Source organism: Podarcis gaigeae (assembly GCF_964106915.1).
Source record: "Podarcis gaigeae genome assembly, chromosome: 1".
NCBI classification, from domain to species: Eukaryota; Metazoa; Chordata; class Lepidosauria; order Squamata; family Lacertidae; genus Podarcis; species Podarcis gaigeae.
In genome coordinates, this window is record NC_139678.1 from 106,789,724 (window position 1) to 106,804,517 (window position 14,794).

The 14,794-nt window shown below is 41.0% G+C and overlaps 1 protein-coding gene across 1 annotated transcript in view; it reads right to left on the reverse strand.

Moving 5' to 3' along the window:
• The window catches only part of PLA2R1 (phospholipase A2 receptor 1), a 59,318-nt gene that overhangs the window by 31,809 nt on the left and 12,715 nt on the right, over positions 1–14,794 (reverse strand). Inside the window, exons 7-11 of the mRNA XM_083715722.1 lie at positions 14,275–14,463; positions 12,607–12,764; positions 11,486–11,593; positions 4,686–4,795; positions 678–847 (exon numbers count right to left, since the gene is read on the reverse strand). Coding sequence (XP_083571848.1) covers positions 678–847; positions 4,686–4,795; positions 11,486–11,593; positions 12,607–12,764; positions 14,275–14,463 — 735 coding nt within the window. The remainder of the gene's footprint in view (positions 1–677; positions 848–4,685; positions 4,796–11,485; positions 11,594–12,606; positions 12,765–14,274; positions 14,464–14,794) is intronic.

Consider the following 14,794-nt stretch of genomic DNA (forward strand, 5'->3'; position numbering starts at 1 on the left):
ATGAGCAGCTAGCTGTAAGAATGGAATCTGGAAATTAAGGCTGCAATTCTAAACACACTTTCGAGCCATGTGTTTTAAATGTCGGCTAGGACATTGTCTTCCAGATGCTGTCCTCCATTATGGGGACTGTAGTATGACGGAAGACCAGCCGTCATTAAATGGCGTTTAACATAGAAAAAAGACACAGAGAGGCAGCAGTAATCTCAGAATGGAGGGGCAGCTCCTTCGACTTCCCTCTTGTCCGGTAATTTTTATTCTCCTTTGTCTCTCTCAGCCTGCATGGCCGTCTGCCAATGTCTCACGTTACATCATCCGGTCATGGCTTTTACTACACCCATCACCATATAAGGTCAATGCATTCTATACATTGCAAGGCACAGAAATGCGGGTCACCGAGGTCAGGAGGCACCCTGCAGTATTACAAGCCTCTGCCGTGGCTTTATGACTCCCACAGTAGTACAGCAGCTGGAAGATACCATGAAGGCCATCCCTGGTATCTATCAGGCTATCAAACCCTTAGTTTGTTGTACTTGCAGGTTCCATTATCTTGAGGTAAATTTTAATGTTATACTCTGGCCCAAATTAAGAGAGCCTGGTAATAAGTGGAAAGTGAGGAAAAGTGGCACGTTTGCTTCAAGAATCAAATATTAACAATAGCTATAAAAGTTATAACTCACTAGGTTGATATTTTCCCCAGTTTGTATAGGTCAGACGATGAGGCTTCCCATCTGTATTTAGCCAAGTGTATTCTCCTGTATTGTTGAGGTCTTGCAGTGCTATCCAAAAATAAAGGTTATCCGTTTTCACCATGTTGTGAATCATACTGTTGAGAAAACCCTGTTCAAACCTTGAAAAAATATGAAATAAAAACAAGGTATTAGATTCCTTACATCGCAGTTCAAGAGGCACCCCCTAGTCATCCTTTTGAGCAATACAGAAAGAAGTATAGAATCCTGTTGAAAGTGAACAAATTACCGTACATAAGAACAGCAAGTGAAGCACATTAGGAGTCTGGTTTTTAATACTTCACTGGGGGCAAATGGTGGGCTGTGATGCAGAGGCAAGCCCCGCTAGAGGAAACTTGTAAGTTACTTCAAGAAAAACAATATGCCCGATCTCACCGGCTTAGATCTCTTGGAATGTACCGTAAGTTCAAACGGCCGCTTGCTCAGGACATGCCTCTTCTAACTGGCATCCTGCTCATGCCATGAGCATGCCGGCTTTCAGCTCTACAGTTCTACATGGAATCACAGAATCATAGAGTTGGAAGGGATCCCAAGGATCATCTAGTCCAACCCCCTGCAATGTAGGAATATGCAGCTGTCCCATATGGGGATAGAATCTGCAACCTTGGTGTCATCAGCACCATGCTGTAACCAACTGAGCTATCCATGACTTGGGCAACACACATTAAGAGGGCATCTCTTTCCCCAACTACAGTTATTCTTTTAAAGGTACAGAAGAGGGTTCTTTCAGTTGGCACGATTGGTGCATCATTCAAATAAGACTCTGCAGAAAGCCATCCCTGGTGGTTGTTCTACATCTCTGTAACATGCTCCCTACATAGGTTTGTGTTTACATGTGTGGAACATCTACCAGAAACAGTGCAAGACTATTTTTTAAAAAGAGATCTTGTCCTGCGACCTTGTGAGGCATGGAAAACAGAAATGTAAGATTGGCCCTTCTCCGTAAAGGTAAAGGTAAAGGTACCCCTGCCCGTACGGGCCAGTCTTGACAGACTCTGGGGTTGTGCGCCCATCTCACTTAAGAGGCCAGGGGCCAGCGCTGTCCGGAGACACTTCCGGGTCACGTGGCCAGCGTGACATCGCTGCTCTGGTGAGCCAGAGCCGCACACGGAAACGCCGTTTACCTTCCCGCTGGTAAGCGGTCCCTATTTATCTACTTGCACCCGGAGGTACTTTCGAACTGCTAGGTTGGCAGGCGCTGGGACCGAGCAGCGGGAGCGCACTCCGCCGCGGGGATTTGAACCGCCGACCTTTCGATCGGCAAGTCCTAGGCGCTGAGGCTTTTACCCACAGTGCCACCTGCATCCCGCCCTTCTCCGTAGTACTGCCTAAATTATTACTATGGAATTCACCACCCGGGGAGGTCAAGGGAGCCTCTGTACTTTGTGCACTTAGGTAGCAAGTTGAGGCCTGAACTAGACACAATGTTAAATGCATCCTTACATTTGCACCTGTTGTGGGAGCTGATAATTATTGGGATCTAAGCAGACAGGGGCAGGGAGGGGAAAGGATGGAACTCTTTCTTCCACCGGCTGCATTCCTGATGAAAAGCATTCCTTCAAAGCTGGTATTTGTGCTGGGAAGAAATTCTCAGTTGAGATCAATGGGGGAAGCAGGTTTCTTCCAGTGCAAATAATAGCTTCAAAGTAGAGTTGTTGGTTTTTTTAATTAAAAAAAAAAAAATCAGAACAGCAGCAGGGGAGGGAAGGGTTAAACTCTCCCTCCCCACCTGCTATGAATTACAGTGGTACCTTGGGTTACATACGCTTCAGGTTATATACGCTTCAGGTTACAGTCTCCGCTAACCCAGAAATAGTACTTCGGGTTAAGAACTTTGCTTCAGGATGAGAACAGAAATCACGTGGCGGCGGTGCGGCAGCAGTGGGAGACCCCATTAGCTAAAGTGGTATCTCAGGTTAAGAACAGTTTCAGGTTAAGAATGGACCTCCAGAATGAATTAAGTATGTAAGCAGAGGTACCACTGTAAACCTATGCACATTAAAAGCACAGAGCTTATACTGTATAAAAACGAGTTATCATAATCAACATAATGTTGATTCAGATGGACAAACAATGACCAGCCTGATGCCTCCAGAAAAGTTGCAACTGTTGGGGAAATTTTAAAGACTGGAGGCACTGGCAGAGGAAGAGGGGGGCGGGGGGAGCGCACCTCCCCTGGCACCATGATCCCGGTGGGGGGCCATCATGGCTGGCCCCCCATGCTGGGTGCCATGCCCCCAGGATGCACGCCAGCCATGCCACCATCTGCTCTCCACCCCCGGTGCCAGAGCATGAAGCTCTGCCACTGACTGGAGGTATCCCTCCCAGAGACCCAAAAGAAAAAGATGCAGACTGCAAGTGAAAAGATAGATTTTAACTGAATACAAACGTACGTAGGGTCAGCCTCCTGAAAAACCTGAGAGAGGCTGCAAAGAACCACATCCAAAGCAATGTTTCTTATATTGTTCCTATTCCTTTCCTATAGAGATTCCAACCCATAATCTTCATTCTAAACCAAGCAGAGATCCTTATGCTCTTTTGACTAGCTCACTCCAAGCTTGTCGTGATAATAATATGTAATCACACACTTCCATCCTTCAATGTTTGATTTAATTAATTACTGATTAATTATGCTATTCTTTACCTGTCTACAAACGCCTATTCTTAATAACTCATGATTAATATATCCATTCTCTACATTAACCTAAATTCAATGATACAGTCCCGCCTAGCCAATCACATTTCATGTATTCTCAACTTTTCATTCTTTTATGTTAGAATACGATATGTTTTCACATCAGAATGCATGATATGATTGAAATATACTGGGGTGTGTGTGTGCATTTCTATTAGGAGAGGTTGTTGAGAATTCATACATGGATGGCTAAGCAGCACTGCTAATGTCAAATGCGGAGTTTTAACAAGCAAAATGGAATCCTAACAGAGATAAAGGGAGTTGGGACATTATCCTTCACAAGCAGGGCATGAGGCCAGAATTCCTCCTCCAACTGGTATTCAAATGAACACCTCTGTTCCTAGAGGCTCAATTTAGCTACAATGGGGAACACGCACTGAAAATATCCTGTCTATAATTTTGTCAAAGCCACAAATATAACTAAGGCTGCAATCTTATACACACTTTCCAGGGAGTAAGTCCAAATGAACTTCATAGGACTCACTTCTGAGCAGACAGATTAAATTGAGTTGCCTTCAATGTAGTACTAAGGCAAACATTAAGTCTGTGAAAGGATTTCTCATTGCACACCAGTATACCCCCCCCCCCCGTTCCACCCATGTACCCTCTAGATCTGTTCTGGAGCAGATTTCAGGACAGCACAGGGCATGTGTGGGAGGAGGGCATGCAGGGGGGGCAAATCCCACTGTCCCAGCGCTAAACCCTGCAATAGTGTAAGTATTTAATTGAATACCTCTCATTGCCTGGGGTTTACTTCAATTTGAGAATAAAGAGTAACGAAGAAGAGTAAATCGCATCATCTAAGTAACCAGAGAAAACCTGTTACTGGTGTTATACATTTATTTTTTTTCTTATTGTTTCCATATGGCAAAACTGGGTTATTAAAACGAAGCGAACAATGTGAATAGTTTGCATCAAATAGCTGCATGTGAGCAAATGAGTATATATTTGTCAGGATTGTTAGCAAACACTCCCCGGCTTCCTGTAATAAAGATGGTGTAAATCAACCCTGAAGGAATTAAAATGTCAGAATTCTTGCATGCATGTCACTGAACATTTCAATCTAGCAAGTAACTGATTAATTCTATCCAGTTTTCATTTTGACTCGAGCAATAACAATCAGAACATTTTATTTCCGTCAGTTTTAGCTATTGATCCAGCATGGTTCTTCCACTTTCTTCTCCAGTGTCATAAGAGAATTAAAATACTGTTGTTGTTTTAAATTGTATGGTAGAATTAGGTACCTGTTCAATATTGTTGCAAGTGAAGGACAGTAATAGCCACTGGAGGAGTGTTCAAAGCTTCGAGGGGTTTTGTCCACATGGTAGCAATATCCACCGTGCCTTTCCCATCCCTTCAAAAACAAACGTTGGTTATTGTAACATATGGCATATTATATACTTGAAATTTATCTATACATAATTCTGGGATGCTACCCAAGTAGGTACCAGAGAGACTACTGAGGAAGGGAAGGAACATTGGAGAACCAATGACAGTCAGAGTAGGCAAGAATAGTCAACACCATGCCCTGCCGATGTCATTGGAAAATACCTCAGCTGGCAGAGCATGAGACTCTTAATCTCAAGGTCATGGGTTCGAGCCTCATGTTCGAGAAAAGATTCCTTCATTGCAGAGGTTGGACTAGATGACACTCATGGTCCCTTCCAAATCTACAATTCTATGATTCTATGACTACAACTCTAACTATCCCTGACTATTAGACATGCTGTACTAGGACAGATAGGGAGTTTACAACATCTGGAGTGCACCATGTTGGCGATCCCTAGAGTAGGTGATGCTAGCCTAGATGGGTAAAAAGTTTGAGCTGGCAAAATCGGCTTCTTTTGTTCCCTTTCTATACATGCATTTTACCCACTCATCATGCAAATATAATTCACACACACACACACACAGAGAGAGAGAGAGAGAGAGAGAGAGAGAGAGAGAGAGAACAGAATCCATGCATAGTGAAATCTATTCAGGATACAGTAATTTCAAGGGGAGAGTTAAGCAGAGCCTAGTGGAGAAATGATATACGCATTTAATCAGAAATAAGACTGACAGTTCAATGCGGCATGCTTTCGGGAAAATGTACATAGGATTGCAATGAAGTGTTTAACATTGACAGGATTGTGACCACACTGCACCTTGAGAAGAAAGTGTCAAGATTCAATGCAAATATCAGGATGATAAAGATGGGTATAAAGAGTGTGTGAGAAAGGTAGAAAATTGAGAGTTATTTAAAGAAGTTTGGCTGCTTAAAGCATTGAGAGCTGCTGAAGAATGTCAGGTCAGGGGATAAGTGTTTCATTATTTTATTTAATCACTCATTTAAACAATTTATATACCACTTAACTACAATAGTTTCTAAATGGTGAATAACAACAACAGCAGCAGCAGAAACAACAAAATATGCTACCCACCTGACTGGGTTGCCCCAGCCACTCTGGGCGGTTTCTAACAAATTAAAACATTAAGCGCAGTAAAACATCAAACATTAAAATCTTCTCTATACAGAAATATATTGAATCTGCTTACTGAACATCATGCTGGCTCAGTCTGTTATTACGGAAACCTATCCCAATCAAGGATTGGTGTGAACCTAACCCAAATGAGCTCTCTAGGTTTTCAGGTTCAGAATCAGGCTCAACTAAAGGAGCAAGGAGGGTGTATCAGTGTACCACCTCTCTGTTAGCAACACAGTCAATGGCTAACTTTGAGTGTGCTGGGCTTTCAAGACAGAATAAGGATTTAGTTTGGTGAAGACCTGTGGCTCAATGTTACAGCATCTGCTTTGCACACAGAAAGTCTGAGTCCACAGCATCTCCTAAATCCCTGGACAGCCTCTGGACCAGTGGACCAGCAGTTTCCTATATTCCTGTGATGTAAGTGTACTGACTAACTCACTGCCTAATAGTCTCTCTACCTGAGCTGATGGGAGTGGTTTTCAGTGTGGCGTTGAAGGCCCCAAGTCCTGCATTTTAATTCTCAGCTGGACATGGAATTATTGCTGGATTTATTAATGTTGTGGATATATGGGATGTTTTGTATTTAAAAAAAACTATTATCGCTGTTTAAAGTTGTGTTTTTATTTGTGTGTAAGCCAGCTGGAGAGCGTTCTTGCTCATAAAGATAAGCCTCTAAATTAGTTTAAATAAATAAATAAGCATCCCGGGAAGATTGCCATCCCAGCATACCCTGTCAGTGTCATGACCTCATTCACTAACAAGCCCTATAATTTGAAACAGCCTACAGCCAAACACTTAAGCATTATTAATTGTATCAAATGCATACTGAAATGTTATAGAAACTCGGTGAATTAGGGTAGACTTTACATAGGAACTGTGTTCAGTGCAGTAGGCTGTCAACCTCACACTGAAATAACAAGAAAACTATTATTGAATTAAATACTAGCCTTTGTATATTTTGAGAGAGAGAGATGGAGACCATTTTAAATTAAGGAAGGTAGAATTTACATCTGGCTGAACTATTTCTCTGAGTATTTTAAACTGAAACAACTAGAATTGCCAATGTAAGATTATACAGTAATTTCCCAATAATTCTGGTACCTCTGCCCAATTAGATAAACTTGCAGATAAAGGTCATTTTTTATGTGGATTGTAATACCGTCAAATTCTTATTATTCATTGCACAAATTTACCTTAACTCATCAAAGAGTAGTTCCATATTAACTTAATTTAATGTTACTAAACCTCCTTCTCCAATACTTAAATTAAATTATGTTTTGAATACTTACCTGCCTTTGATGATTTGTATGGATGAGGTCCTAGAAGGCTTTTATCCATGCTATTCTTTTACGTTTCTTACCAAACTTCACAACAGGTACCCCATTTCTTCAATGACTCTGGCAGGAAATTGTTAGTTTATGTGTTGCCTAGAAGGCTCTTCAATACTAAGAATCAGGACCCCAGTCTCTTATAGAAGTTGAAAGGCCTAAATCATTGCTTCCCAGTGACTGCAGTGAATGCTTCCCTGCTGTGAAAGAGAATGATAAAGCAATGCCCAAGTGGTAGTCCACATGTCTGGAGCCACTGAACTGTTAAGTCACTGGAGCTTGCTTCCAGTAATATGTTCGGTATAGTAATATTAAAGCAGCTTAACTAAACTTGGCTGAGGAATCACATTAGAAGGGACTGGTATTTTATTTAAGTTCTGGTGAGACAAAACTGTCTATCAATTATTTATTTCAGCTTACTTCTTTTAGATGAACTTCAAGGGTAATTCCAATTTTTGTTTGCAAATAATATCAATATTTTCTGACTTAAGGAAATAATCTTTCTTTAACTAAGTATGGGGCTGTATCTACTGTTGTCTTTGCTCTGGTAACCTCTAGGTTAGATTACTGCAATGTGTTATATGTAGGGCTGCCTCTAAAGACGTTTCAGAAACTTCAGCTGGTACAGAATTTGGCAGCCAGGTTGCTCACCAGGGCAAGATGGTTAGAGCATATTATACTGATCCTGGCCCAACTACACTGACTGCAATTAGTTTCCAGGCCCAATTCAAAGTGCTGGTTTTGACCTACAGCCTTAAATGGCTCAGGGCTGCAATATTTCAAGGACCACCTCTCTCCTTAGGAACCTATCCAGACCCTGCCCTGAGTTAATCATCTGAGGCCCTTATTGTGCACCTCCTTTATGAGAGCTCCGGACGATGGCAACATGAGAATGGCTTTTCTTCAGTGGCTCCCCTCTCTGTGGAATGGTCTCCCCAGGAGGTCCATCTGGAGCCTTCATTATACACCTTTAGTTGCCAGGCAAAAATGTTCCCCTGCAACCAGGGCTTTGGCTGATTAACATCTTATACCCCTTTTAAATGTGTTTGTGGGAGGAGGTGTGGGGAGGGGGTTTATTGGTTTGTGGTTTTCTTGTTCTTGTTTTTATTATATATTTTGTGTTTTTTATATTGTGATTTTATGTTGTGAACTGCCCTGAGATCTATGGATGAAGGGTGGCATATAAATTTTAACAACAACATCATATGTATTGGGGATTATGTAGAACCTTTATCTCAGTCATACTGTTATCATGAAACCACATCTAAAAGGTTTGTGCCTGTGAGTCCTACATTTTTCACAAAATATTTGATCCACAAAAGATAAAGGCATATACCGGTATCTGTTGTTACAAGAACTGATGATTCTTTATTTGCAGGTGTGGGTTACTTTCCAGCCACACCTGCAATTGAACATTTTTTCTCTTCCAGCACAGCTTGACTTCAAGCCAGGAATGCAAAGGAAAAATTTGGAGTGCAAGTTTGAGTGTGCTCTCAATTCTTCTTACATTTAGCAGCAGCATGAAGTTTCAAGCCACAGCTTGAACTTTCCTGCGCCTGACATTATATATGTCAGACCAGGGAAAGTTGGGTGTGGTTTGCCCCAAACAGACTAGTAAACCAACCTCCAAGGTCTGGTGGGCTGACGATTACCCACCAGTCAACTACTGGTGGACCTTATAAGAAACTGATCTGTTTAAGAGCCATTTACGATTCTGAATATTCCAAGTCACAGAATAGAGACACATGATGGTTGTACAACAACTAATTGTGTGAATCATCACCAAGTTATAAGTTTATCAGCTCAGTTCAATCAACTAATTCCTTTCCCTGGAATTCAATGGACCAAACTGGATTAACTGGTTACAGCATTGGCTACTTACATGAAATTCTGACATTTCAAATTGTAAGTATTGTGACCCTAGTTTAACCCAAATGTTGTCAGCTTCAAAAAGCAACATTTCTTCCTTTCTTCCTTGTCAAGCATCTGACAGCTCCATGATGCCATTCCAAAAGTTGGCTTAGGGAAAGTGCCTAGATAATCACTGCTTTAGTGTTTAGACAGCTAGCTTAAGGAATTTGACCTCAGTAACAAAACATTTGCCCTCTGTTAGCAGTTTATAGATTAGGAGAAGGGGGGAACAGTTTGTTGAATTAGTAATAAAATCACATGGCATATGGCCAACTGAGCAATGAGCACTTTGCTGCAGTGTCTAAGAAATATATAGAATCATCAATTTGTCAGAAATATCAAAATGATTTAAAAAAAAAACCCAACCAAAGCAAATAAGCAGGATAGTCTTCCAAGCACATATGCCTGAAGCCAAGAACAAATGACGGCACCGATGGGTTACGAACTTAGAGATACTGACATGTATCTCATAGTCACAAATGAAAACAAAATGGATCTGGATCTGGATCCTCCAATTTTTACTCTAAAATGTCAACTAAACTCCTGGCTAGCTGTGCATCGACATTAGAATTGAAGAAGGCGTTTCAGATTGGAATGGCGACATTCAGTATTATGAATGACAAATGGAGGCAGAGTTTTCAATAAGACATTCAGCCCAAAGGCTGCTTGTGAATGCAGGAGTTCTGGTACTCAAATGGGAGTTCATGCCAATGAATGGCTTCTCCCATTCAATGAAGTAACAGGGAAAGGCCCACATCCTCATTATGCACACAGAGCTGTCCAAATATTGCAGCAAATTAGAAAGAACATGCATGCTGGCAGACCTGTGCGCATGGCAGACCACCCGCAAGCAGGAAAATGAATGGGGTGTTGCTCCAAACGGTCTCACAAAGTTAGCAGCTAACTTCCAGAATGTTAAACTTTATCATCCCATTCAAAAATATATGTGACCCTTTACATTAACTTTATATTCAAAGACTAGGCAGAGGGCATATCAGCATATATGAAAATGAAGGTGAGAAATCAACTATTTATACCACTATGAGGGCTACCTGTGTTTCACTGGGTACTTCTAAGAGCCTCAGTTGTCTTGAATTTCAATATTTCAATATATTAAATGGTCACTGAATAACAACACTGATATATTTATAGACATCTTTCACATACACACCCCAAAGTAGAGAAAGCAAATGATATAAACTAATAATTTTCAAAAGAGGAAATTTAATAGCCAATTAATCCTAGTGCCCATGTATGGATAGAAGGTTAACACAACCTTCTGTGTTAAAGAAATAGTTGTTTTCAATCCTGTCATTCCTCTAGAAACAGTATAAAAGCCAGAGGCAAGATGAAACATCATAGAGCAGTTGTTATTTGTACAGATGGTCGACCAAAGTGCCGTGCCTTTTGATGTAGAAAGTTAGAAGAACTGCATTCAAAATCGCTGACAGAGCAAGTGACCCACAAAAGGAAAACTTCATGACCTCAATCCATAAGCGCTCCAACATGCTTACAGAGATTCTGCTTCAAAGTGCATGGAAAAGCCTGCCAATCAGGTGATCAGTGGTGCCTGCAAACCTGTTTTTGACTCAGACATGACTTTACCTGCCCTCCACCTGACGTCATATAGGATGATGTCATATATGACGATTTAGGGCAGGTGGCCATGGCTTGGCCAAACGGGGAGGCAAACCAGAGGCTGCCCACCCCTGGTGTATAGCAACACAACTTGTTTTTGAAACAGGAATTTTGTTAATGAAGCAGTGCTATGCATTATTAAAGGTAAAGGTAAAGGTACCCCTGCCCGTACGGGCCAGTCTTGACAGACTCTGGGGTTGTGCGCCCATCTCACTTAAGAGGCCAGGGGCCAGCGCTGTCCAGAGACACTTCCGGGTCACGTGGCCAGCGTGACATCGCTGCTCTGGTGAGCCAGAGCCGCACACGGAAACGCCGTTTACCTTCCCGCCAGTAAGCGGTCCCTATTTATCTACTTGCACTTTGAGGTGCTTTCGAACTGCTAGGTTGGCAGGCGCTGGGACCGAGCAGCGGGAGCGCACCCTGCCGCAGGGATTCGAACCGCCGACCTTTCGATCGGCAAGTCCTAGGCGCTGAGGCTTTAACCCACAGCGCCACCTGCGTCCCTGAAACATTATTACCTGAAAGTAAATCCCATTGGTCTCCGTAGGATTTGTTTCTGAACAAACATACATAAGATTAGACTGCAAATTGGGAAAAGGTGTGAAATTCTAAATATGCTTGAATTCCTATCCAGATATATTCAAACACTTCCAATATTTACTATTTTAAATGAGGCATAACTGTTTGGTTTAGACTTACTTCTGGGCAGCCTGATTCTTCCTCTGTAATGAGATTTCCAACAGTTCCTGCTCTTTTACAAATATAAAAATATATGTCTTTACAACTTTTAACTTTCCATCGTCCCTCCTAGTTAAAAACAAACAGGAAGAATTAATGAAGCTTAATATGTCATTATTTCAGGGGTGGTATTAGCTCAATGGGCTTATTCATAACATGGGAAGGAAAACTGGTGGTGGTGGTTTGTTTTTTTGTGTTTTTTAGAATATTAAAATACTTCGATTACAAGTAGAAGTTGTGCATTCTGCTAGTGTTTTTAGATCCCCCATAGAGTTTCATACTGTTAAGTGCATAAGTAGTCTCTACTTGACTAAGCAAATGTTCGTTAGATGTGACCTTAATCTGTATGTGTGTGTGTATGCACACACACATTAATAATAAATGTATTAAATAAAATACGATAAATTCATGTCAAGGCATTCGTATTTTAGCTTTCACTGCTTGTTTATTCTACCTATTTGCCTCTGGAATTGTCTCAAGGGCTTGATGAGCTATTCTGAAGTGTCAGAGTATTTCCCGATATTGTAACGGGTCAAAGCCAAACAGTGAAGAATTGTGTTTTTGCAAAATGTTTATCTCGGAGGACATTTCATCTACAGCCTGAGGACAGGGAAAAACTGAGTGGCCAAGTGTAAGGTTATGAGACTAGGAGAGGAGAATAGAAACCTAAAGGACAGGAAATATGAAATAGGAATAATGATTCTGAAAAAAAGAATAGGTAGAGCACTCAAAGCCCTGAGATAGTGCAGGAGGGGAAAGAATGGAACTGAAAAACCAGTGGGCCTACAGGGGAAGAAGGTTTAGCAAACAGCCTAAGGAGAGGAGAGCTGTGCCTTATTAACACACATTTGGACTGGAAAGACAAGGTAACTGTGGACGCATATTGTTCCATTATGATTTGCTGTGTGCATGAGAGCAGTCATTATATTACTTGAGAATCATCAAGCAAATTGAGCTCTCAGAATATTCTACTTCTGAGGCATTGCACACATAATGCAGCAAAACAAAACACACACAAACAGAAACATTTACAAAATATTATTATTTTTATATATAAAAAAGAGAATATAAATAAAACATACATATTGCTCAGCTGAAACACAAAGTTGATTTCCCCCCTGGTGGACATTTGGCTCTTGTTTGTGCCAGTAAGTGAAGGTTACCGGAGATCCATCAGACCATTCAAACTCAACTGGGGTCTTATGACTGCTCAGTCCAAGCCAAGTTTCTGTCACATTTTCTGTAGTATACAATTAAGTGCATTTTAAGATGATTTGGACATACCAGGTCATTTTCGACAGCACAATAAAAACACACACACAAAGTTGTCTCCATTTTAAGATGATTTGGACATACCAGGTCATTTTTGACAGCACAATAAAAACACACACACAAAGTTGTCTCCATATTTTAGTCTACTCTTTTGCAACCTAGACAGGCCCCTAATTTGATGCCCTGTCCTAACATGCAGGTGAACTAATGTTTCGAGGGCTGCCGTACGTCCGGAATTTCCCAGACACAGCTGGAATACGGCAGTCAGAAACAGTGCCTGGGCAGAAATTGCTGATCAGGCCAATCTAGTGTAGCATCCTCTGTTTGCCACAGAGGTCAATGGGGATGGCCTTTGGGAATATGAGGGCAATGCCACTCTTGCCATTGTTGCTCCCCAACAACTGGTGTTCAAAGGCACTGGAAATTCCTCATCCTGCTTTGAACTCAGCACATCAGCCTGGAACAAGGGCAGGGGAACATCTCAGCCTGAGGGCCACATTCACACCTGAGTAACCTTCCAAGGCTCACCTGCCAGCAGTGGGTGTGGGCAAAGGTAAAGGAGGCGGGATCAAAGTCACATACATACGCCAATCACACACCTCCCTCTACACATACATATCAGGATTTCCCTAAGGGGTAATTCAGTTTTGCTGATGTATTGCTCTGTGATTTATTTTGTGCTTGTTTTGTGAATGTAATTTAAACGGATTATATTATGCAGTTTACTGATATAATATTTTTAAATATATCTAGAGAGAGAGAGAGCACAAATAAAAATAAATAAATAATAAATGTCCCTTCCCTTTCTCTTTGTCTATCTTCTTCTTCTTTTCAATTTTTATTTGCATTTTCAAAAACATGCAAACAGAGAGCATATTTAACCCTCCTCCCCTTCCCCTGTGCCACTAACAGCTTCATACCAAATACAGCATGCATATATATACCATATGACTTCCCTTCCACACTTTCCTGGTTCCTTTGCTTTTCTACTACTCCATGTAATCCACATCTTTTTAACCATCCAATTTGTTATCTATTAAATACTCTATCTATTTCAACTCTGTTGGATTTACTGAAGACCTGCTAAGCTATGTATTCGTCTATACTGGTTCTTAAAATATTCAATAAACATTGTCCATTCTTCCTTATATTCCTTATCTCCATTTTCTCTTATCCTGTTCGTCAGATCAGCCTCTTCAGCATATTTGAACATTTTACGCTGCTATTCTTCCTTACACTGATATTGCTCCTGAGCTGCAGGTTAGAGGTTAGCGCAGGTATGCCCTCTTGGGGCTCCAAGCCTTTAGTAACTTCCTGATGATGCCAACTTCTGACACTGGCCTCCAATGGGTTTTTTCTATTGACTTTGGGTTGGATTGTCACACTTGACAGAAAGGAATTCAGAGTGGCTGCCTTTAAAAGGAAAATTGTCTGTACCTTAAACCAATGTTTAGTGCACATTAACTATGAGAACTCACCATATTCAAGAAGATTAATGAGCATCTCTGCATCAGCCAAAGAGGTTATGCTAATGAGTGTGCTATTATCATCCTGGCAGGAAAGCAAAGCTTCATTCCAGTTTTTTCCTTCTTTATAAAGTTTATAGCAGTAACGATTATATGGATACCAATTATAGTCACAGTCGGTAGGATAAAATTTCCATGAATCTTTTCAATTAAAATGTACAGAAACAAGGCTATATTAACCAAATGAATTCTTTCCTAGTCCTCATAAATCTATTTATGCAATATACATGCACATATATAATAGCTCTTTTCACTATTTCTTTTTTTTATGAAAAGAGAACACATTTGCCTAGCAAGAACTAGCCACAGTGCAAAAATGTGTTATATGAATATGTTTATGCATGCATAAGCACCCCCCACACACAAAGAAAGAAAATAAAATTGCCCTAAGAATGTTCAAGAAGTTCAGTCTTTGTGAATTCTGACATAATCTGACCCAAACCACACCTTCCAGCCTAATACGCAGATTGGA